Below are 24,585 nucleotides of genomic sequence, written 5' to 3'. Positions count from 1 at the left end.
TGTACACATGTATTTAATAATTTGTTCGATGATTACAGCTTATACACATATCCCGCCACAATAACACAAGGCAAGAGTGATCCTTTTCCCCTAATGTCCGAAACATACATGTTTATAGCTACCTTTACGTGCCTCTGTGCAGAGTTATCATATGTTAACATAAATGCATTAATTTCACAAACGTCCCGACCCGCGATGGTCTGGGGAATAGTAGGGCGACTATGCTTGTCGTAAGAGGCGATTAACGGGATCGGGTGGTCTAGGCTCGCTAACTTGCATGATGCATGTCATCGTATCCCAATTTGCACGGATCGATGCTCAGATGTCAGTCATTTGATTGGTTGGTAAAAACTCGATTATACCGCCGTCATATGGCTGAAATATAGTTGAGTGCGGCGTTAAACAACAAACAAATGTATCTTACATCTTATACGCACGATTGGGTAATGCTTGGATTAACACATCTGTTTATGGTTTACCGGTACACATTAAGTGTTATCAAAGGGGAAATTCTGCATCGTAACATACATGTGCACAAATAACGAAACTGTATTGACGCTTATTTAGCATGTCCTTCAGCTTTCAGTTACGTAAATGTTTGAAATGTAGGAAATGAATTATTTGTTAAATAGAAAGCTGGTCAAAAACATCCTCGACAGCCACAAACAAAAAGGAATGACAGAAACTGAACCATACATTTTGAAAACTAAAGCTAACTTCTCAGCACCAAACGAGTTAAAATATTTTGAGTGTTGAGTAAGTGAATGTCACGGCACGTTTTGCATTACTCCACCACATAACGAGAGAAGACACAAGAAACGGGTTTGAGGTATTGTAGCAAGTTTGGGATTTGAACCGACGAGACGAGCTAACGCTTTAACCACTTGCTTTCCATTCCTCCCGAAAAACATTTTCGGGGTAAGAGCGACCGAGCAACCTTTATTTCCGTGTTTGTTCACGACCAGGCTGTCAGTATCACACGTACTTTAATTGGTGTCATATATGAGTGAGTGAGTGAGTTGGGTTTAACGCCGCTTTTAACAGTATTACAGTCATATCGCCGCGTGTCAGCTTTATGTGGTAGGAAAGCCCGAAGTGATGCAGGTCTCAGACCTTTACCACTTCGGTGAAACCCACGAGCACGGGTATGGTGCTGACAAACCTAAAAACATAATTGTGCTATATATGAAAGTAGAAGTGATTTACAAAATTGTTTGATTCACATTTTCCACCATAATGTGTATTCCATGCTACTATTATATTTCTTATTCAGTTGCTTATAAACAATCTCTTTTCTACATATAAACTCCGTTCTCCAAGCGGTATGTACTTCAAAGTGCAATATAAAATTTTTAATAGAATGTCTTTCTGAATATTTATTCACAATTTTATGATGAAGAAGTGCACCTACATACATGTACTCATTTTTTAAAACTCGCTCTAAAACAGAAGCTGACTTTGTCAACACATAATACTTTTTCAAATCCGATCTTACTTCAAGGCGCAAGATCAGCGTTTGTAAGCCGGGCTGTATTCACGCTGTCTCTGTATGGTCCGGGGTATTGTAGTGTAATACACTTGATCCTCTGTGGATAAGGCACACCTTACTTTCCTTTCAAAGTAGGCACACAGTAAAAAAAACATCAAGTTCGCTGACTCATGGAACTATATTTACCATCGTTAAGATACACTCTGCACTGCCTGCTTGGCTCTAAACAAATCCTTTCCCTGTCGCACAATTGGTAAACCAAGCATGGTGATATCACACTTAGTCTTGAAACACTTTTCAGCCTAATCGTATGTCATAACTCACAGCTTTGTCCTTATGTATATGTTGCCGACTGTAAATATATACATTGGGTGAGCTCGAGGTTATCGTGTGAAATTCTATTATAATATCAATTGTTTAAGCGCATCAATGTCAGATCCGTGAAGATCCGGGTTAGAATGGATCTTTAGCAACGCATACTCGTCATAAGAGTTGACTAACGGGATGGTTGATGCATGTCATCGTATCCCAATTGCGTGGACCGATGCTCATGATATCAATAACTGGATTGTCTGGATTGACTCGATTATTTACAGACCGCCGTCATATAGCTGGAATAATGCGGCTTTTAACAACAAACAAACAGTGAGAAACATACCAGTCCTGTATTTGTATTCGTGTTCAAACTAAACGTTTACGGCGCATGCACATTCTTATTTCCGAAGATAAATATTTGAAATACGATTGACTATATCAGTAAGAACCTTGATAACGACGGCAGCCTTGGTGATAGAAAAAGCAATTCTGAAATGAAAGTGGCAATGTACATTCGAGATATCATCGGATGTCATTCCTTCTGGATGGGTATCATCCGTCGTCACTATTTGGTTAACTGATAATTATTCAATAACTGGCTCAATCATTATATAACTGTTGCAAAACTGTAATAACAAGACATGTTTAACGTGTTTGCCATCCATTGTCCGCATTGAGTGAAATTAAATTAAATATGTGATAATAAATTGATACTACCTTACACAAGGACTATCAGTGCATGAGTGAGTGTGTGAGTCTCGTGGTAGAGGGCACTCGTTCCAGTAATAGGTTTTCATTCCCCATTACACCACTTCGACCCTTAATCCATCAATCGACTGGTCACGTCACGTCAAGACCTGTGCATGAATTTTTTTGCACATACATGTATTTGATTCTTCACAAATGTAATGTTTGGTCTTGGTCCTGAAAAACACATTTGAATATACTAACTCTCAATGTATTAAATTGCCTGCAGTGTTATACCAGAAGGCCAATCGGGTAATGGCGACCTCCGAATTCTGTTTGTGTCCATTTTCTTGGCATGGGCAGAACCAGCTTGGCATTAAATGTAGCAGACAAAAACAATTATATAGCTATTCATGTCATATTTACTACAGTATAAAAGCTATGCATCCCCCGTGTTTGCATCTTGGCTATATAATGCAAATTGACAATGTCCTTTTTGACGCTCGGTGGTGAGTGGGGGAAAAGGGTGCGGCATCATTTTCTTTCCTCATGTTACTACAACAACCGGTCCATCTCAAAATGACAACTCAACTCGGAATATTGCTCCAAACATTGATTCCTGAGCTAGATTCCTTGTGACTGAGGCTAGCGATTAACTACATATCAACGTCAACTCTTTTGCTGTTTCTGACAATTATTGCGAAGTCGACGTTGTCACTCCTCTCCGTTGTGGTTTGTGGAGTGTGTAGGGCGAAAACAATCTCTCTATCTTTCATCTGTCGATACATTTGCCAATATTAAGTTTTATCATATAATGGGTAGGTTTCTCTGCAGGAAAAAGCCAATGGATATAAACGATACCCGCTGGGGTCATATGCGGATAGAGATACAAATATCAAAGGTCAAGTAGGGACTACTTTCCGTGTTTTCAAACAAACATGCCGTCGTCCTTTTCATTCGGCGATCGCGAAGAATGATTGCTGTCATTATCGAAAGAATAGTTTTTTATACTGGAAATCAGTGTCTAACTGTGGAAAAGCTGATACAGTTCACAAGTTTTGGTAACTTTAGAGGTGTAAATTGCCACACAGTTTAACGAGAACACTATTCTAGCGGGGTCAGTGTCCATATGTGCTTGTAGAAATCTGCGGCTTGGAACTTTTTGAAGAATGACATTATAAACTACTGGGCAAAAGAAACTCATCATTTGTAAATTAAGATTTATCTAATTTCAAGACGGTGCGATAAGTTGGAACGCTATCAGAAAATATTCACCAAAACACACCCTGTGCACACATGAAAGTCACTTTTTGCAGGATTCAGTGAAATTCGTGCAGTCATGAAAAAATGGGAAAACAGGATTTTTGGGAACTGATAAAAATGTTCGTGCATGATTAATACATAAATACTGGCGTGGGGCAGAGGAAGGGTGCATTAAAAAGAACATGCCGAGACTCATACAATAGAAACGTGACAGAGCTATTGATATGGTCGATATGGGGGCCACTCAACGGCACATTGCAGAACCAGTATCGACAACTTGTTGAGCCGTTATCAGCAAGCGTGTCAGGCACAAGACTGTCGAAAATCGGGAAGACCAAGGGTCACAACGCCATGTGATGACCGCTACATCCGGACAATCCGCCTGCGGATCCGATACGTGACGGCAACGTCATTGGCGGTGACAGTACTGGGACACCCCATCAGCAGACGAACAATGTTACGACGACCCCGCATTGCTGGTTTCAGAACTTATCGCCCCTTCCGTGGAATGGCCTTGACCCCTCTACACCGTCAACGCAGATTACAGTGGACAAGAACTGTACGTCGGTCGCAGCGTTGTAATTGTGAAAGGGTGCTTTTCACAGATGAAAGTCGCTTTAACTTGTTCCGAAATGATGGTCCAGTCCGTGTTTATCGACCAAGATGTGCACCGTTATGGTGGATGCGGCGTTATACTATGGGGCGGTATTTGCGGTCAGTGGACAACAAGGCTTGTCATCATCCGTGGGAATCTGACTGGCCAAAGACACAAAGATGACCTGTTGCAATGCCATTCCTACGTGGACAGCCAAGGGGTACCCTTTTGCAGTAGGATGATGCACGACCTCATACTGCCAGACTTTTTCAACGTTAACGTCAACGTATTGCCTTGGCCAGCATGTTCTCCAGACATGAATCCCATAGAGCATCTCTGGGATCATCTTGATTGACAGCTGAGACAACGCGTATCTTCCCCAGCAGTTTGAACAGGTTTTGATTGGATGAGTGGCGCAGAATTCCTGCTGACGTCATCCGGCGACTGACGACATCCATGAGGAGACGTATTTTGGCGTGCATTGATGCAGGGGGTGGTCACACACGCTATTAAGGACATGTCGTGTCCTGTGATTTGACTTTATGAGCACCTTTTGAGTGGACTCTGTTTGATTCGTGTTAATGTTATTTTTTATTTTGACCCCATGTCTCTTTCGCTCGGCCTCATGGCAAGTGCACTATCGATATGTCTTTGCAATTTTGTACGGACCTCGACAAATTATTCCTTGCACTAAAATAATCATCATATAGTTAACAGCTGTCTTTGTTTCCTTTTATGGAGCTACTGAACAGGGTGATAAGTTGCTTTTGCCCGGTAGTTTAATTCAACACAGCGGTTTTAATGTACTAGTATTTAGAATCTATTATCTCTGAGTACTGCATTCAACAGAATGAGCAATATGTACGTTTCGTATCGTGTGTGTGTACGCATGTGTAGAGAGGTGGTGACTACGCAAGGCTTAGGCTTTCAGGAATTAGTTTAACTCGCATAGTAGGTATAATTAGTGTGGTCGTTTCACGAGTTATCTTGTTTAATGGAATTATGTAATATGAGTGCAGTTCTCATTCGACGAGTTACAATTCTACTTTGTATCCTGAAGACCAAGGCAAGTGGTGCAGTAGACAGCAGATTAAAAGAAATTAGTGCAGAATTTGGAGTAATAGAGAGACCGATTCTTTATCTAAAGGTTTTGACCCCAGTTTCAAATACATGTCATCAGAAAGAAATAAGGTACTTAAACACTAGGGTGTCAAATATGCTTATGATCTATATTCATTGTTAGGAGTTTTCTTCAATTAACACCTTCACCACATATATTTCCCTGAAACAATTGTCTTTCGAACTCAAAGTTATTTTTTTCCTCTCCGGTGAAGTAATTGCCCATACTGTCCATTCCATCATGGGAACAACGTACAGATGTGCATCATGAACTGTCCCTTCTTCAGAGTATAAGAGTCGATCGCGAGATGTCCATGCAACACGACTGTGTTATTCATACATAAATCTAAAGTACTCTGCAAGAAAAGGAAATATGACTTTTTTGAAAACGTATCGTCGGATATTATGTTTTAGGTCATCATCCGTTCAGGACGGACATGTTTATCGTGATTAATGTCGCTTTTACAGTTGGTGAGTGATTTGGGTTTAACTTCGCTTTTAATAGTATTCCAGTTATGTCACTTTGTGTCCGCTTAATGTGGGAGGAAAGCCCGAAGTGATGCAGGTCTCAGACGTTTACCACTTCAGTGAAACCCACGAGCACGGGCATGGTGCCGACAAACTTCGAAACATAATCGGGGCTAACCGGGATTCGAACCCACAATCATAGGTTTCTGGCGTGCCCAAGGGACGCAACTCTGCACAACGAATCGCGTCGCTTTGCTCGACTGGGCCACCAGTGCCCCCTCGCTATGACAGAGTGTGTGGCGTCACACATATATTGTTAATACTCGGATGATGGCTTGTTCTGAAGATAAAGTTGTCTTTTAAAAGTGAGCGAGTTGTTTTAGTTATTCATACGATCAGTGAGAAATCTACGAATGTTTCTTTAGCTTCCGAAAACCCAGAACACGAGGATATCTACGAAGTGATGGAGGTCTACCTATTATTTGCAATCACGTAGGATAAGTAAGTGTGAGAGGTGGCAAGAAACATCCAGTTTCAAACACCCTACATATACATGCAAACGTGTATACCGATATGGAAAAGAACACATTTATGATATATCCTAATAAAGACATACACGTACTTGTACCAGTAAGAATATAAATTGTCAATGCAGGAGAAAAACCAATCTAGATTAACCGCCGAAACAGATTCCATTCCACGATAGTACATTAATCACGTAATAAAGTTAATTAATTGGTCATATAACATGAAGGAACGATAAAACATGCAAAATCTACACAAATAATTCAATTAACACGGCTATACAGTTGTACTGATAGGTTCACATATATGAATTGTGGGTATGTATCCGTTAAAACTACACCCAAAGCGCAGTACTGAACGTTATATCCATTCTTATCGGGATACCCAGCCGATAAATCCAATTTAATTCTAATCCAGAGAGACAACCCTGAGCGGCATGACTACCAAAACATTTTGTGGCGGAAATGCTGACACACAAGTGTGAATAATGTAATACCTAGGCATATAAATGACTTATAGGATTTACATACACGGCGCATTGCGTTCTATTTCATGACAAACAGTTCAATTTACCTGCTCGTCGAAATGAACCTACGACCACATGCACAGTTATAAAGACAATAGGTAGGGTCGGGTAGCCCATTTGGTAAAGCACCGACACGTCGCGTCCAAGGCCTGAGTTCGATTATTACAATGGTTACAGATTGCTCGATGTCACCAGGACATTATATTCCTGGAATTGTGCTGAATAATGTCCTTCCCACAAAAACACAAAATAAAATATTTAGGATGAAGTAACAACAGTTTGTATATAGCCAACACCTTATTACTTTAAGGTAACAATTCCGTTGAAAATCTAAGCCACGATGGAAGATGACATGATCAATTAATTTGTTAAAAGACAAATAAAGTTTAGGAGCTAGAGATTAATAATTGTTAATATTTTACAAGTTTCACTATTCTCGGATCTTTTGGAACACAGGATATCAATATGCATATATAAATGTAAGTTAGCATCACTCTATTGTTGTTTTAACTTTTTGTTATTAAAATGCCTATAGTTGGTGTTCGGAATAAATGGTTTTCTTCTTTGCACTTGATTTTTTAGATTCACAGACACGCCGTTGTAACCTTTTTGTAAATATAGATAACAAATCCTAGTTTTATCAGGAATAGTCAGTTTCTAGCATGTTTTTTCAATGTACGACTGATATTTCAATGATCTCCGTCGTCACATTTTGATTGGCTATTTGATGAATGTGGTATATAGATAAAACTTCTCGCAGTGAATAGATGTAAAATTGCCGATGAAAGAAGATACAATGCGCCAATAACAAATAATGTTGTACCGCTTGTATAAATCACCCCTTCTGTCGATTGTTTAATTATAACATTTTCATAGCTACAATGCAGATTAAGCAAATACAGCCAATGCCAGATACAGCAAGGCCATGAGAAATTTTTGTTTTTATTGATATAATTACAATTTTATATGCAAACATTGTCAAGATTGAAATGCTCCAGTTCTATGCTGTAATGACAATGCAGTATAGAATACATGTCCCTTTAAATAATATAATTTTGAATGTAAGAGTCGTCCGTAAATATTGATGATGAGATGTGTGCTACGCGAAAGAGCAATGAATTATAATTGAACATGTCTAAACTGCAATGATAAATATTACGCCTGCTGCATTGGCAGATTAGGGGCTTTTTCCATTCAGCGAGTAAATGAGTTTGGTTTTAAGCCGCTTTTAGCAATATTCCAGCAATATCACGGCGGTTGACACCAGAAATGGGCTTCACACATTGTACCCATGTCGGGATTCGAACCCGGGTCTTCGGTGTGACGAGCGAACGCTTTAACCACTAGGCTACCCAACCGGCCCTTTTCTAAAGACGGATCTACGCCAACCTGTTTTACAGGTTTAGTCACAATCACACTGATCCGTTCACACATAGACACTGAAACGAAGAAGGATTCAAAGATACTCGAAAGTGATTCATTGAAGTATTAACTTCAATATTTTGTGGAGGAATAAATGTATACTAGCGGAAAAAATCAATTATGCTTAAATTCTGAAATTAAACAATACATCTTTCAATGCATATTTATGAAGATGTCTCCTAGACTTTAAGGTCGTGATTCACAATTTGCACGTGCATATTCATGCACAACGCACAGTTTGGATGTTTGCGTGTTTGTTGGGAGCATGATGCTCAAACACGTTGTTGCATGTTGTGAACAGTGATTGTGTCATCAAAGAACTTTTGTTTAACTGTAAATAACGTTGACGCAACGTGACGGTTTACTGAAAATCAAAGTAACCAGGAATGGCGCAAAACGATCATCTCTTTGGAGACGTTATCAACAGCAGTGCAACACTCATGACTTTCTACGGGCCGGACGTCCACGTGTGACGCCACGTCAACAAGACAACCATATTCGGAATCAACGCCAAACTGGAACAATAACAGCTCGGACAGTTCCTGGATTGAGACCATTAAGTGGCAGAACCGTACGCAACCGGTTGAGGAGCACAACATCCGACCCCGACGTTCAGCGATACGCTCTTCTATGTCACAGTTATGATCAGGCATGCCTAGCTTGTGTAGACAGCATCTGCGTTCAGAAATCAAGACTGGTGCAGTTAACTGTTCACAGATTAGTCCAGGTTCCATCGGGACAGAACTGATGGTCGTGCAAGGGTCTAGATCCGTCCTTCAGAACGTTTAAGCGACGCTCACGTAAATCAACGTCGTCAGTTTGGGGGTGAAAGTGTAATAATATGCGTACCAAAACCTCATGGGAGAACTCAACATTGTTAATGACAACTGCAATGGCGTACACTACCGGGATGGTACCGTTCGAGATCACCTCCTACCCTTTTGTAAAAATGCAGGGACGTAACGTCGCGTTGCAGCAGGATAATGCCTACCCACATGCTACATGTATTGGAACATTGTTTTTTGAGGCAGCATTACATCGCTGTACTGCCATGGCCGACTGTTTGTCCAGACCTCTCCTCCACAGACCATGTTTGGGATGAGATGGAACGACGCCTAAGATAGTATCAGAACCAAATGGTAATGCTAGCTCAGTTAACCCAATTTGCAATGAGTGGCATTCAATGTGGCACCTGTTACTTTAGGTAAGATCAACAATCAGACACAAATCTACACACATCAACATAAACCTAGCTCTTCTCCACCTTGGTTCATCACTTCATTTTCGAAAGGACACCAAAAAGTATTCGACATTCAATCTGAAGTTACTTTTACAACAATTACCTCCACACTTCTTAGATGTCGATGCACCTTAACATGACCGAGCATGTCTTAATTTTTGTCATCTGAAGTCAACTTTCTTTATAAGATCTTTGCAAAGGCTCTGGCGAAAAGAATAAAACGTATGCTTCAAGATAATATAAATGAATCCCAAAGAATAACTGACCTTTTGCTTCCAAATTTCTAAGAATAATCTCCATAATTACATTTGACCATATTAGCCATATTTTTCTCATACAATATTCTTTACAGTTCGTAACTGTCTCACACTATTTCAAATTTTAGGAACCGCCAACAATTTCATTTTCCTATACGAATACCAATTTTCGTCCAGGTTGTTCAATTACAGGAACATGTTTTAGAACGTGGACTTGGTAGTTCATGACTTAAATTGCACTTCTTGTTGCTGCCAAGACTCATCACATTGCTTGACAACGACATAAATTTTATACCGAAACGTCGCCTTTACAGTAAATAAAGAAGTTGTTGTCCATAAATTATCTCTACTTTGTCATGCGTCAACTTCTAAGTAATGCCTATGAAACAGAAATATTGTGTTTTCTGAAACCAGAAGTTAAGTACTACAAAATCCTTAATTTCCATCAATGTTCCCAAGTGAATAACTTGCCAGTAACATTTAAAAGAGAAATACCTCCGATATTATTTGGGTCCGCATTTTTTCCGGATTTGTATAACGAGATCACCATACCTAAGTTCCACGAAGAAGGGAAAATGCCTGTATCTAATACTTTGCTACACTATTATTTCAAAAAGGGAATGAGAAAAGGTCCCGCACACTTAAAAAAATCCTGGAGGTAATCCGACCTCTCCAGGTGCTTTGCCGTATTTTAGATTGGAAATGGCTTCTTCTGTATCGTATGCAGTGATTTTGTCTGAAAAATCATTACTAAAATATATACTACAGTTTTCACAAGGATGGTTATCAAGGAATTGGGAAACCGAATGATCAAATTTAGAACAAACTTCTGTAGTAGCAGGGTTCAATAAGTTTTTAAAATAGGATGCCCAAACGTCTTATTAGGAGACCTCTTGCGGTGTGAACATTATATCATGGACATATTTCACACTGGAGTGTAGATTGTTTCTACACCACGAACTTTAACGTGGTCGCTGCTATGGCAAATGTAATTTGAAATTATTCCAAAAATTAAGCTTTAAGTGGTTCAAGGTTTTCCATTAACTCGCACAAGTACGTATATACTAGTATATATTTGAATGCACAGATTCTTTGCTTTTTTTACGAGAACGACTGAACGCTTATCGCAGTACCTGAGAATGCAGTGCTATGTTTTTAAACGACCCCTGCCAAACGTTTCATGTGTCCACGATGTGCATGTTACTTGTTATTGTGTCTTCTGCATGCCTCCATTAATGTAAGTATAAATTGCCGTTGTAATCTGCCGCACTCAGCAATATTCCAGCTGGATGACGACGGTCTGAAATAATCGACCCTGGACCCAACAATCCAGTGATTGACCTTGATAAGTATCGACCTGCCCAATTGGGATACGATGATATTCATCAGCCATGTCAGCGATCCTTACCACCCGACAAGCATGGGTTATCGGAAATGCTACATTAAAATTACTGACTATTTCTTCAGGAACACTCCTCTACTACAGCAACATAATTCTGTTAGCGTGTATAATGAGAATATAAGGGTTTTGGTATTGGACACGGGTAGGTTAGAATGATCATTCTAATAAGAGGGGGGAGGCTGTTGACCAATGATAGATGAACAAATGAGAAGTGTTGTGACGTAGGAACCGGTTTGTAAGGGGAGACAGAGCCCCAAGTCGACAGAGCTGGTGAGACCCACTTTGGCAGATTGGTATTTGGAAATCATTTTGACTGGGACTGAAGCTTTGTGGCCGAAGTCTCTTAACTGAGTGACAAATAGAGTGGATTGGCCGAACAAAGAGAATACAAGCAAATTGAACGAAGAATATCCTTTGTGGTTGTTGGAGAAACTACGGTAATAGGTCCAAGGCCCTCGTGTACTACTGCCAGTGTACCTCTCGCAGCATTCAAAATCGTCAGGATGGATGTACGAGGGAAAATACCGTAGTCAGGCGAAGGTACGAGAATTACCTTCCAATTACCTCTAGTTCTAATTACATCTTAAAAATACCTTGAACACTGTTATGTGTTGTCACGTCGGTATATCACGAGTGTACATAAATGAATTCATGTATTTCATATCACATTTCTGATATTTCCTGATAGGACATATATGTAGGTGTACCAATAGGGTATTAATAAATTGGTCATATATACCATGTACATGTTGGAACAAAAACAATGGAAAAAAACAGAGACAAATGTTGAGGAAAATTATTATATTGCTTGCCAGCCATTCAATTATTAATGACATTAAGTTGTACCGATATATGCACATTGAATTGTGTGTAACCGTTGAAACTACACCGAAGCAACATACTAACCGTTTTTCAGTTCTTATCGGGATACCCAGCCGACAAATCAAGTTTAATCCAAATCCAGAGACACTCAACGGCATGACTACAGAGACATTTTGTGGTGGAAAGGTCGACAAACAGGTTGTAAATAATCAGATAACTAGGCGTATGAATTACTCAGCTTCCAAAATAGGATTTACTTTGAATTCAGTTAATCTCATTCACGACGCACTGTTTCTTAACAACCAGTTCAACAACTTTCACTCCGAAATGAACTTGCACATATGAACCACATGCACAGTTATAAACACAATAGGTGCGGTTGAGTAGCTAGTTAAGGAAGCACTGAATCTTCGCGCCGAAGGCCTGGTTCTATTTCAAAATGGGTACATTGAGTTCTATTCTCGGTGTCACCAGGTCATGCTTTGCCTGGAATAGTGTTAAATAATGCCGTTACCCACCCCCCCCCCCCCCCTCCCCCTCCTGAACATAAAGTGCAATAATTAGGATACATAGCCACAGTTGGTATATAATCATCATTGAATAACAATAAAGAAGCAACGTCGTTGGAAATATTAGCCAAGATGCAGGCTGTCAAAAATTGATTTGTTTAATGGCGAATATATAAGTGGAACAAGAGAAGTGTAATAATTGTTTTACACTTTTAGTCATCTACGATTTGATGAAACACAGAATACCTGTAAGCAGATATAAATGTAGGTTACTGTCGGTCTTTGTTTTACGAGAAATATAAAAGGCATCAAGCTGTTCATTATTCATACATTACATGTGACATTAAGTTTGTTAATGCTATTCTAAATACATAGTTTTCTTCTTTGCATTTTTTTTTATTCACATATATGTATATACATGTATGCTATTGCAGCCTTTTTGTTTTTGTTTTTTTTCCGAAATAGCCAGTTTCCGTTCTGGTGTTGGCTGTGTGACTGACATTTCAATGACACAGCAAGGCCATGGTAAAAATATGTAATATTTATAGATATGAATATAATTTTAGATCTCGTCAAGATAATAATACGCCAGTTCTCTTCTATGAGGACAACTTTTTGTGTGAAAGTAAGGGTCCATAGTCGGTAACTTTTGATTGACAATGAGATGTGTGCTTCACGACAAAGTAATGTCAAATGATTTCAAACATAACATGCCTAAACTGCAATGAAAAATATCATGCCTACTGTATTGGCAGAGTAGAGGATTTACATTCAGACGCATCTACGCCAATCAGTATAAAGGGGATTTGGTTTGACCCACACTGATGTCGCATGACTATAAGCACTGAAACGTGGAAAGTGTAAAGTAATTCATTTTCAGTTACAAGAAACTATACTATATTCCTGGTAAATGTAAAGCACCCCCGAAATAATGGTTTTAAAAGATCAACATTAATTTCAACTGTAATGGCAATAATTCTTAAGGCAAGAACTCTTCTACTCTTCAAAAAAAGAAACGCAAAGCCAGATTTGTGTGAGGTAGGAAAATACATTTATACGAGGAACCGTACAAGGTATTGAGCCAAAATGTTGTGGAGAGAACATTTGGTGAATGTAGTCATCTCAGTTATCGGTACATAGGAAAAGTCCAAGGTGAAGGTCAGCTACCATCAATAACGCGTATGTCCCCCGTTGGAATCGATAGCGGCCTGAAATCTCCTGCCCATTGAAGAGACGAGTATGCGAATCACATCCTGGGGAATGGTATCCCACTCGGCCTGCAACGCAAAAGCCAATTGCTGCAACGTCTGGGGTTGTGGTTGACATCGGCGTAGCCGCCCATCCAATTCATCCAAAAGGTGCTGTTTCTGGTTCAAATCCGGGGATCTGTAGGGCCAGGGGAGAACACCAACGTTGTTGTTGTGTATACAGGCTCTTTTGATCCGTGCTGCATGCGGTCTAGCGTTGTCCTGCTAGAATACACCGTTGCCGTTGGCTGCAATCGTGAGGAAGAGAATTTCGTTGATGTATCGCTGAGCCGTACGATTGCCCTGGGTATGGACCAAACCTGTTCTGCCATGATAAGAGATACCCGCCCATATCATAACACTACCCCCACCAAACCTGTCCACTTCCTGTAACGCAGTTTCCGGCGTAACGTTCTCCCCGACGTCTGTAGACCCGTGCTCTTCAATACCCTCGACGGAGGAGTAATCTCGATTCGTCGCTGAACCATCGCAGTCGAGGCCATACCCTGACTGTGTTGACGACATCAATGCAGTCGTTGTTGACGATGTTGTCAACTCAATATGACGCGTCGACCAGGACGTCTTGCTCGTAGACCTGCTGCTCTTAAACGGTTTCGTACGGTCTGGTCGGAGATTCTGCCCAGTTCAGGTATTTAGGAGGCGGTTGAGGTGGCTGTGATCGTCTTTTCACGTAGGTGACGCAGTCGGGTGTAGCGATCTTGGGCGGGGATGGTTACTCTTGTCGTCCCGACCTTGGCCGATCACGTGCTGACCCATGCAGTTGAAACCGATCCCATCGCCTTGTGATAGTGCTGGGCGCTACATTGAAAACCCTGGCTACTGCTGATCGGGATCTCCCTGTATGCAATCGGCCTATGATATTGTTTCTTTGCACTTCTGTTAATCTTGGCATGTTGTGAACTGTCACTGTTCGATTGATACACATGTAAGGTAATAAAAAAACCTGCAGTTTAATGCCGTTTATAGTGCTGCTGCACGTGCAGTACGTGCAGCTCCATGGTCCTTTTGTTAATGCACTGGGTGCGTATCTTTCCGAATCGTGAGTGTTTCCCGATTAATGGTTTGCATGTCCTTATTGTGATGATTTTGATCGCGGACATTTGTCACTGACACTATAACACATTAAACCTCTTCATTTAGCACCTCTTGGTCCGCTAGGTATGCTTTTGTGGCCAGAAATGTCCGTATTGCGGGGTTTTTAAGAGGATATGTTCCATCGAAAGGCTGCGACTTCATGTTTGGGTGATTCTCCAAAATATATTATGTTCAGGCATCAAATATGGGTATTTAAATCCGTTTTCTTGAAATGTTTAATCGACCTCCTGTAATGTCACATTGTGAAGGCAGGGAACTGCTTCGATTGGTACGAGGACAGCCCTTTGCAACGAGTTATATATCAAAATGAGATTTTAGTGTTCATGTGTGAGTGAGTTGGGTTGAACGTCGCTTTTAACAATATTCCAGTTATATCATGGCGTGTCAGCTTAATGTGGGAGGAAAGCCCGAAGTGATGCAGGTCTAAGACGCTTACCACTTCGGTGAAACCAACGAGCACGAGTATGGTGTTGAGAAACCTCAAAACATAATCGGGATTCGAACCCACAATCATAGGCTTCTGGCGTGCCAAAGGGACGCAACACAGCGAATCGCGGCGCGTTAGGCGGCTAGGCCACCCGTGCCCCCTAGTATTCATTAAGATAAACACTTCACACACATTCGCATATAGATTGGTATTGTCATAATGAGTACCTCTATGTTATGTATCTCTTCCTATGAAAACTAACTCCTACTATTACGTGGTCTCAGGAAGAGACCGCGTGACCAGGGAAAATGTTGAAGGACCTGAAAGGGTAATCTGTTATAAGAAATAGAAACTTGTACATTAACAGTGAAACAGTAATCAGTTTCGACAATAAAGCATGTGAAAATACCCTGTGTACATCATACATGAAACTATTCCTTTGTTTCATAAGACCATCGCAAATATTTTGCCCTGAAGATAGTGATCATTAAAACGCAACACGGGATGCATACCCTGACATGCCTTACAAGACAAAACACTTCTTATCAGTTACAACTCGAATGCTTGTCGTGTTACCACTCATGGGAAGTGAAGACATAGAATACAGTTCGATCCAACCACACACCTCTTTCATAATACCCTGCATAAAGGTTTAACGATGACTGGGCACCAACACCACCACGTGTAGGCAGTAGATTGGCCAACAGCTTTAACATTGTTGGGAGTAAATGCATATGCACAATCAGAAGGCTGATATCATGTTTCCAGGGCCCTTGTTGCTATTTCATGTGATCAAACAAGGCTTGTGTTGTGGAAACCAAACCCTATATAAGTGCAGGCGTTTCAGTGTTCTGCAGGAGGCATAACTTAACCGTCTGCTTCGGAACTTTTCAAAATGTATACACTGCTGGTTGCCGTTTGTCTGGGTAAGTATACATTAATCCTTATTACGATGTAGGAAATGGTATTCTATCTGTACATTTGTGCATATGAAGTAACTGTTATACTGTTTGACATTATCATAAAAATGGTTACACGAGGTTTAACGTCGCGTCCAAGATCATTGCACTTATATAGCGACGTGTGTGCACGTGTGTGTGCTTGTACTAGTCCGCACTGATGCCGGTTTATGGTGCTAGCACACTGAGAAACCATGCCGCAGTTTATCATGAATACCTCACTCACACACAGTATACTGACTCTGAGCCGACCACTCCGTGTTTTACCCCCTTAAAGCCGAGCGCAAGACAGGGTAACAACAGTTACCATCGTTTTACGTCTGTTGGTATGACGCGGACGGGGATCAAACCCTGGACCTCCGCTCTCCGGGTGGACGCTCTTCCACTAGACCACGGAGGCGGTCGGGTCAAATATGTGGCCCTATTACAGACTCACGACTGTCTGAGTGTCTGAATAGGTTTTCTGTTCGTTTGTTGTTTAAGTCCGCACTCAGCAATACGCCAGCCGTATTATGGCGACATCTACATTATCGTGTCCTGGACAGACAAACCAGTATTTGTATCATGAGAAACGTCCCAACCGTTGAGGTACGATGCCACGAAATAAAGCATCACTGAGCCTGACCGCCCAATCCATTTGGATCACAGCGCAGTAGTTTCAGGAAACTTCGTTTTGGTACTCCTCCCTTATTATTAGTCGAGTTTTGTAAGTTTAGTCGTCCAAAGACGAATATGACAGAATATGTAAGCTTTGTAACACTAATACTGTCGAGGATGAAACTCAATTTTTAATTTGATGCAATTTTTATTCCGATCTTTTTCTTACATGCCCTTAAGCGTGAACTTGTTTCCCGCTGACCAGACTGTCTTTCTCACGCGGAGAGATTTGTTAAACCCCTTGCCGCACTGGTATCACGAAATCTTAGACGTCGAAAAGACTCTCTGTATTGTAACACACGTTTTCCCCTTTTCAAGTATGCATACTGTTTGACATGATTCTGTAAAATTATCTGTGCCAACGTATGATTTTAACTTTCAACTTTGATAATAGGACGCAATGATTGCTGGGGACCACTTCTAATCCCAGCACTCGTAACGGGCGAATAAATTGGATCGGGTGGTGACTTGTTGTGTTGTCACTACCCGAGGTTGGATACAGCCAGAATAATGCCGACTTTGACGTACAACTAAGTAACATTATTTTGTAATTTTATGTCACAGATTTCATATCTGTTTCCAGGTTTCTTTCCCATCGCCTTGTCAAAGACTTGCACTGAATGCAAGACAACGTATAGTGCCACGCCCAAAACTGCCGACGACAATGCAAAATGCACGTGAGTCAATTTGTTTGTGCAGAAGGGTGTATACCCGAAGGCAAGCAGAGCTTTGTCGTCTGATATGTTAGGGGCGCTAGAGTTATTGATGAAGGAATGGTGGTTTAGGTCAATTGCATGATGCGTCATCGTTTAAGATTTCTTATGTGCACAGATATACTGTTGTTATGATCACAATATGAATGATACATTCATACAAAGAAGCCAATACGTTAATTCAAGAATAACATGAAAGAAAGATTCCTAGGAGAAAGGAATTTTAATGAAACGAAACTGTAATTTTTATGTAACCGAACTGTGATGGGTAACGTGAGGAGTAATCCTGATCTGTTATAAACTTTATTAAACATTTTCTTATTATTAGGAGACCGCCGTCATTCAGCTAGAATATTGATGAGTAAGGGGTTGAACAAACATTTCATTGGGCTCGACGCACATTCCTTGAATTATTTGAACTCATATCTGGGAAAAGGAGGAGTTGTTGTTTCTTCTGTTTTAGTGCCCTCAGCACCGATGAAAAATAATCCGGAAATATTAAAACTTCTGTCGCGCATATGGTATTTACAAAAATGTACAAGCTCTGCTTGTCAAAAGAGGCGACTAAAATCTAAGTGTCTTGGTGCATAGCATGTCATCATATCCCAATTGCTTGGAATAGAGTTAATTATATCGATCAATAATTTGGTAAACATCTGAAACCTGCATCACTTCAGGCTTTCCTCCCACACTAAGCTGACACGCCGTGATATAACTGAATATTGTTTAGAGCAGCGTTAACCCCATCTCATTCACTGACTCAGTCAATCAATAGATTTTCTGGTCTAGACTCGATTATTAAGAGACCATCGTCATTTAGCTAGAATATTGATGAGTCAGGGGTTGCACAAACATTTCATTGGGTCCAACGCACATTCTTTGAATTATATGAACTCATATCTGGATAAAGGAGTTGTTGTTTCTTCTGTTTTAGTGCCCTCAGCACCTACCTGACTTGTCTCGAGACCTCTGCTAAAGATGACGATGGGTGTCCACTAACAGGTGCTGAAGCAAGCGCCATCGAGACTGATTACACAGGCGCCTCTTGCTGTAAGTTCCTAGACATGTAGAAACGGCTATGTGAATGATCTGTCTTTAAGCGGAAACAGTACTGTTGGTTAATAAATAATGTTTCAATGTAAAACTTGATTTATAGACTGGTGACGGATCAACTATCAGGTGCGGTGGGGTGGCCTAATGGTTTAAGCGATGGCTCGTCACCGGTTCGATTCCCCACATCGGTATGATAAAAATATTATGTGATAGTTTATTTCTGGTGTCGACCGTCGGATTTCGCTCGGATATTACTTAAAGTGACGTAAAACCACACACCCTCATTCTTTTCAAATAACATCTATATTAATAAATGATTAACTGATATTTTCTTCAGTTAACTAATAATTGATGAAGAACGTTCACTTTCGTATTGTCATTGCTACGCAGCCAGGAAGACGCCGAGGGCGATTTCGTTGTCTCATGATTAATGTATTTTCTTGTGACGCCGTGGACGCTGGTTTCGAGTCCCCGTATAGTAACAATGTGAAAAACTATGTTCTGGCGGCCCTTGACATGGTTGATATTACTGGAACAATGAACTCATGCGCTCTATCCTTTAAAGGGTAGGGAAAGCGTAATAGGATTTGCTCGGCCCGTAATTAATCAAATCTGGTCCAGTCAATCCAGTGATCAACGTCCCACGCCGTCGTTGTACGACGACTCACAATCGACCTAATCACTGGGCGTGACAACCCGATCCACTTAGTTGTTTCTTAAGGGTGTCCCTTGTCTTAAGGTTGAATTATTCTAACCCGGGTGTCCCAACGGTAACCCTGAGGGATGTGGAACCATGATTCGAAATATATCTTAATGTGTAAGTAATACCGATATAACAGATTATGTGAAGATATTAATACTTGTAGTTGTGTGTATAAGTGAGTGAATAGAAGTATAGCAGTTCTCTAAATAATCTACACTTTCAAGTGACCAAAAATATGAGTAACCGTCCATTGTACAAGGTGACCCATTGAAACAACCCGATACTCATTTGGCATCTCTTACTACAAACATAACTGGTCGTAAGACGCGACCAAATGGATCAGGTGGTCAGACTCGGGTGACTTGATTGCTTGCGTAGATCGTTGCTTAAAACACAAATCACTGGATTGTCTGGTCCACATTCGATTATTGACAAGCCGCCGTCACATAGCTGGAATATTTCGATGTGTGTTGTTACCCAACAAACAAAGAAATACAAACATGAATTCCTGTAGAACATTTCTCCTTCGATGTGGATTGAATAATTTGGAAAGGAAATTTACATTGGATTAAATTTATATCGACTGCTCTGTTGCAGCGACTTCTTTCACTGACACCTGTATTTGTCAGAAGACCTTCTGGAAGACTGCCCAGGCAACTGACGCTGCTACCTGCACGTGAGTATGCCAAATACATGTATACCTTAACATCAAAGCATAACTGGCAAGGATGAGCCGACATTACACAACCTCTCTATGTCAACTTCATCCACTGAAAGTGTGTCAAGTCTACATTCTGATTAATGCACTTTTTGTTATAAACATCTGCATGTTAATTTCATGTAAGTCAATGCGTCCTTGACATGACATGTGTAATACACCATGAGTCTTGTTGGACATACGTTTTATTTTATTCATGGGCAGAATGATTATTTCATTATTGTACCTTTGTTTGAAAATCGAATACAATTACCCGTTCCTAAAATACAGGATACATTCTTCAAGAAAACTGAGACAGACATCGGTAGATAGAACGCAGTTTCTTTCTACTGACAGTTCGCGATTACATTTGGTCGTATATGCCTACCATAAGTCAACTGTATTCCTATGAATTGCAAGTGTGCACTCAAGATGATGATTTAGATTTTGATATGGAGGAAATAGCTGATACCTGTCTGAGATAATACGTCACATATCAAGCTATGGTAAGATTATTTGATGCTATGTTACAGTTGCGTACCTGGCAACTGAATGAAACTTACACAAACGCAGGAGCTTAACTATGCTTGAATTATATCAGATCGTATCAACACAGAATGTATAATAAAACTTTGGAAATGTTTCAGCTGCATTTGACATAGGAGCCACATAGAGACGATTTGTAGGTCCTCTTCAGTTCGTTCTAAGGCTTTGCCTCAGATCAAGTCATTTCTTGTAAACTGTACATGGTCGAAAGATGTTCAAAAATTCCTGGATACATAGAGCAAATGTCAATATATGATATCCATGGGTGGCCCAGTGATATGAGGGGTCTGAAATCGATATAAGGCTAGGAGCTGCTGGTTGTTGGTCGGATCGTGACCCTTGATCTTTCGGCACAATGTACTTTTATCCCAGGATCATCAACGTCTACGAATTTCGTCACTTTAAACCTTCCGCTGACACGTCGCGATATACTAACTGAAATAGCGTTCAAATATTGCCGAACCTCAAGCTACTCACTTCTATGTGTACGTTACTGTAGTTTAGTGATTGTGTTTGGATTGTTAATGCCGCTTGAGTAGTAATTGAGTTGTGCTTTTGAGTGCCCAACTATTATTCGGGGAATCACAAATAAACGTAGGTCGTAGACGTTTACCCCGTTTGTTGAACATATTAACATAATTTGGTATGTTTCTGTCAAATGACTTAAGGTCTAATGGCCACAACTATGAACAACAAATTACGGCTTTAGACCACTGAGACACCAGAGCCCTCTACTGTACTTTACCCTTGTCCACAGGGAAGCCAGACTTGTCAAAAGTGCCAAAAGCAACACGATCACTCCGAATATCTTTTTCTCGGTTCTAAAAGTTCCAAGTCTCTCCTGTGATATGCATGCCTATGAGACTTACACCAAGAGCAACGATGCAGAAAAATGCACGTATGTTATGATCAGTAGTATCTAAACACCCACAGAACAACTTTTAGAAACAGTTCTAACTGAAATTGCCTGTGCGCGTAGAATTGCTTGGACAGAAATTATACATCCATGAAGAAGACAAAGGTGGCCATTTCATATTTGGTGGGCTGGTGCTGGTGCTGGTGCTGGTGCTGGTGCTGGTGCTAAGATGTCTTATTTGTACTTACTTAATGTATTGTACTTAATTTTATGTATATGTGTAGTGCCTACAAGAACGAGCTACACTGTCTCGGGACAGCAAAAACATCTACTGGCTGCGACGGGTCAACTACTAAAAGCGCTATTGCCACTACAGCCGAGACCGAACGCGCCAAACTGACTACTGCCGCAGCCTCTACCTGTCCAGGTGAGACGCCTTACATACAAAGACACAGCGAAAAACATTAAGCATCAGTATTTAGTTTTTGTTCTTGCAAAACTCAACCAACTCTGGAAGGTTGTGTTGGGCATCAGGTGGTACAGGATCCCCAGATGACCCGCAATTATCTGTGAAGAGTTGTGTCCATTTGTCTTGCGAGGATCGTTGGTTTCTTACAATGACCCTCATTCTGTCAGCACCGTAACTGAACTCGTATTTCCTTAAATAGAGCCTATGCTCCTGCGGATCACTCACTTTCAACTAGGTTCGTTCGTCTTCTTACACAAATCTGATAATTTGTATCCTTTGGAAGTTAATGACGACCCTAAGTACACACATATAACACTTGTACACGAAATGTGCATCATACCTTGTAGCAGAACCATCCTTGAGCTGACACCCCATGATAAAACTGAGATACTGATAAAACCATGCACTGTCCACTTTGATGTGGTTTTATATTTTAGCTCCAACCAGTACTTGCCAGTGTGAGATTGCCGCGGCCAAGGGAGACAACAGCGACTCCGCCAAATACTGCTCGTAAGGCCCTGCTTCATAATACCGTAATTATGCATTTACCATGTTCAATATGGGAGCTAATAATATTTAAACTTGGTGTAAGGATTAGGACTAAAAGACCTTTCCTACGAGGTCAGGTGTTCCGTTTTCAAATACTCTTTATAGGGTGTCTATAATTCGAATCACATACTAGTAAGGTCACATTACTTTACATATTTTTGTATGTGGTATGTGTTTCATTTTACTCTCTCCACAAACGATTCATGTTTGGTGTTTCCGTGTTTGAGGTGGTGGGTATTGGTGGAGATGACAAATGAAATAACCAGTTTATGAGCAAATCTCTATGCTGTGGTTTGGTGTAATTCCTTGAGAGATAACGAATGTCGTCTCGGTGTTACAGCGTCCTAACGACCATGGAGACCTGCCTGTCCGCCATCAAAACCACCGCCGAAGCCGGATGCACCAGCACCACTCAGGCCACCCTGCTCACCAGCACAACGGAAATGTACAAGACAGAAAAATGTAAGTGTTCTCTTGGACCTTTATGTCATCATTGGGACATCACTGGGACATCACTGGGACATGCTGTGTTTTGCTTGCCATAACTATCTGCAACCCCCAGTCAGATGATGATCCAAATAAAATGTGGACATTCCATTTGCAGGTGCAAATGCTGGTGCTGGTGCTGGTGCTGGTGCTGATCATGTGACTTTTGTGGTGACGCCTCTGTTGGTCTCGGTGTTGGCCAGCATCTTTCTGTAAAAGCCTCAACCGGTCGTGTATTAAGTCGACAATTTCTCTTCTTTGTTCCTTCCTCGTCAGTTCTTCTGGCTGCTGCTCTTCAGAATTGCTAAAAGGTCATTACAAAGAGCATCTGTGATATAAATCCATCCTTATATTAAATATAGTTTTCTATGCTATTTCTACTCTATCAACCCTTTAACCGCATGGTAAATCGGGTTGATTTATGCAAGCATCATATCAATATATTATAGTATGTAGTAAGTATACAGTAAACAGTTAGTACGTAATACTATGATATTGTCTAGTTCGTGATGTGGTCGTAGCTTATGACGTATCCGACGCTCTGTCGTTTGTCACTGACCGCATGAAGTTGACCACATAAATATATTCTAATGCATTCTGATATTAACGTTGCAGAAATAATATTCCAAAATTGAATTCAGCTCCAATTCAAAGTCAGCTCAACTAACGTTCAGTTAACTAACAGTTTTACTCAGATACTTTTAACATTTCGTGACGTTTCTTTTTTCACTGAAAGGCCTTGCACCCGTTGAACATATCATTCACACCTATGATATATATACTGAAACGCTACAACATAATTGAGAGACAATGATACAATTACCCTGTGGATTTCACGCTTTGCAAACATCTATTGTACATTATTTGACAAGAGATTTTGAGCTGTGTGTTTGTTCTCAGTCGCGTGTGACGCAATCCAAGAGAGAACACAATTGCTGCAATACATGACGTTAATCTTTGCCATCGTTGTCTGTCAATATTTGCTAAACATTCTCCACAATCATTATGTTTCTTGACATATCAAACTACTCGATGCCATATCGTTTGTCTTGATGTTTGTATATTTCAACCCACGTGTTCCGTACCCTGATGACGTGTTGAGTTACTGATTGCAAATCAGTTGTTTCACTGAAATAAACGGCACTGATCACGAAAAAATGTTTGTGGTTTTGTTCATTATTCAAAATTATATGTTTATTCAATTAACACCAGGTCAACCGAAAAGGGTATACAGGGGAACCTTATTACGACCAAAGTACCGTTGCAGATACTAGGACCGAAAGTATAAGTACACTTGTCTTAAACGATATCGAGTTAACTGAGTTCCAAATCAGAAGGATTCGCCCTACAGTACATGCACGTTAGCATGATGTGTGTGGACAATATTCCATTTCTGTAACATAAATATAGCGAGCGTTTGAATGTTGAGTTATACCACACACGGCAACATTTCAGCAATATAAAGATG

At 40.6% G+C, this 24,585-nt stretch overlaps 1 protein-coding gene across 1 annotated transcript; it reads left to right on the top strand.

Annotated features, from left to right (window-relative positions):
- The first annotated feature begins 14,447 nt into the window (after nucleotides 1-14,447).
- Nucleotides 14,448-23,333, top strand: LOC139461628 (mucin-22-like). The gene is made up of 9 exons (XM_071243095.1): nucleotides 14,448-14,535; nucleotides 17,629-17,722; nucleotides 18,693-18,808; nucleotides 20,112-20,190; nucleotides 21,515-21,655; nucleotides 21,898-22,040; nucleotides 22,520-22,592; nucleotides 22,972-23,093; nucleotides 23,236-23,333. The coding sequence occupies exons 1-9, from the start codon at nucleotides 14,448-14,450 to the stop codon at nucleotides 23,331-23,333; spliced, it is 954 nt and encodes a 317-aa protein (XP_071099196.1).
- The last annotated feature ends 1,252 nt before the right edge of the window (nucleotides 23,334-24,585 follow it).

Source organism: Haliotis cracherodii, unplaced genomic scaffold (genome assembly GCF_022045235.1).
Source record: "Haliotis cracherodii isolate W230 unplaced genomic scaffold, xgHalCrac1.p SCAF_15, whole genome shotgun sequence".
Lineage (NCBI taxonomy): Eukaryota > Metazoa > Mollusca > Gastropoda > Lepetellida > Haliotidae > Haliotis > Haliotis cracherodii.
This window is presented reverse-complemented; position numbering and strand designations above follow the sequence as displayed.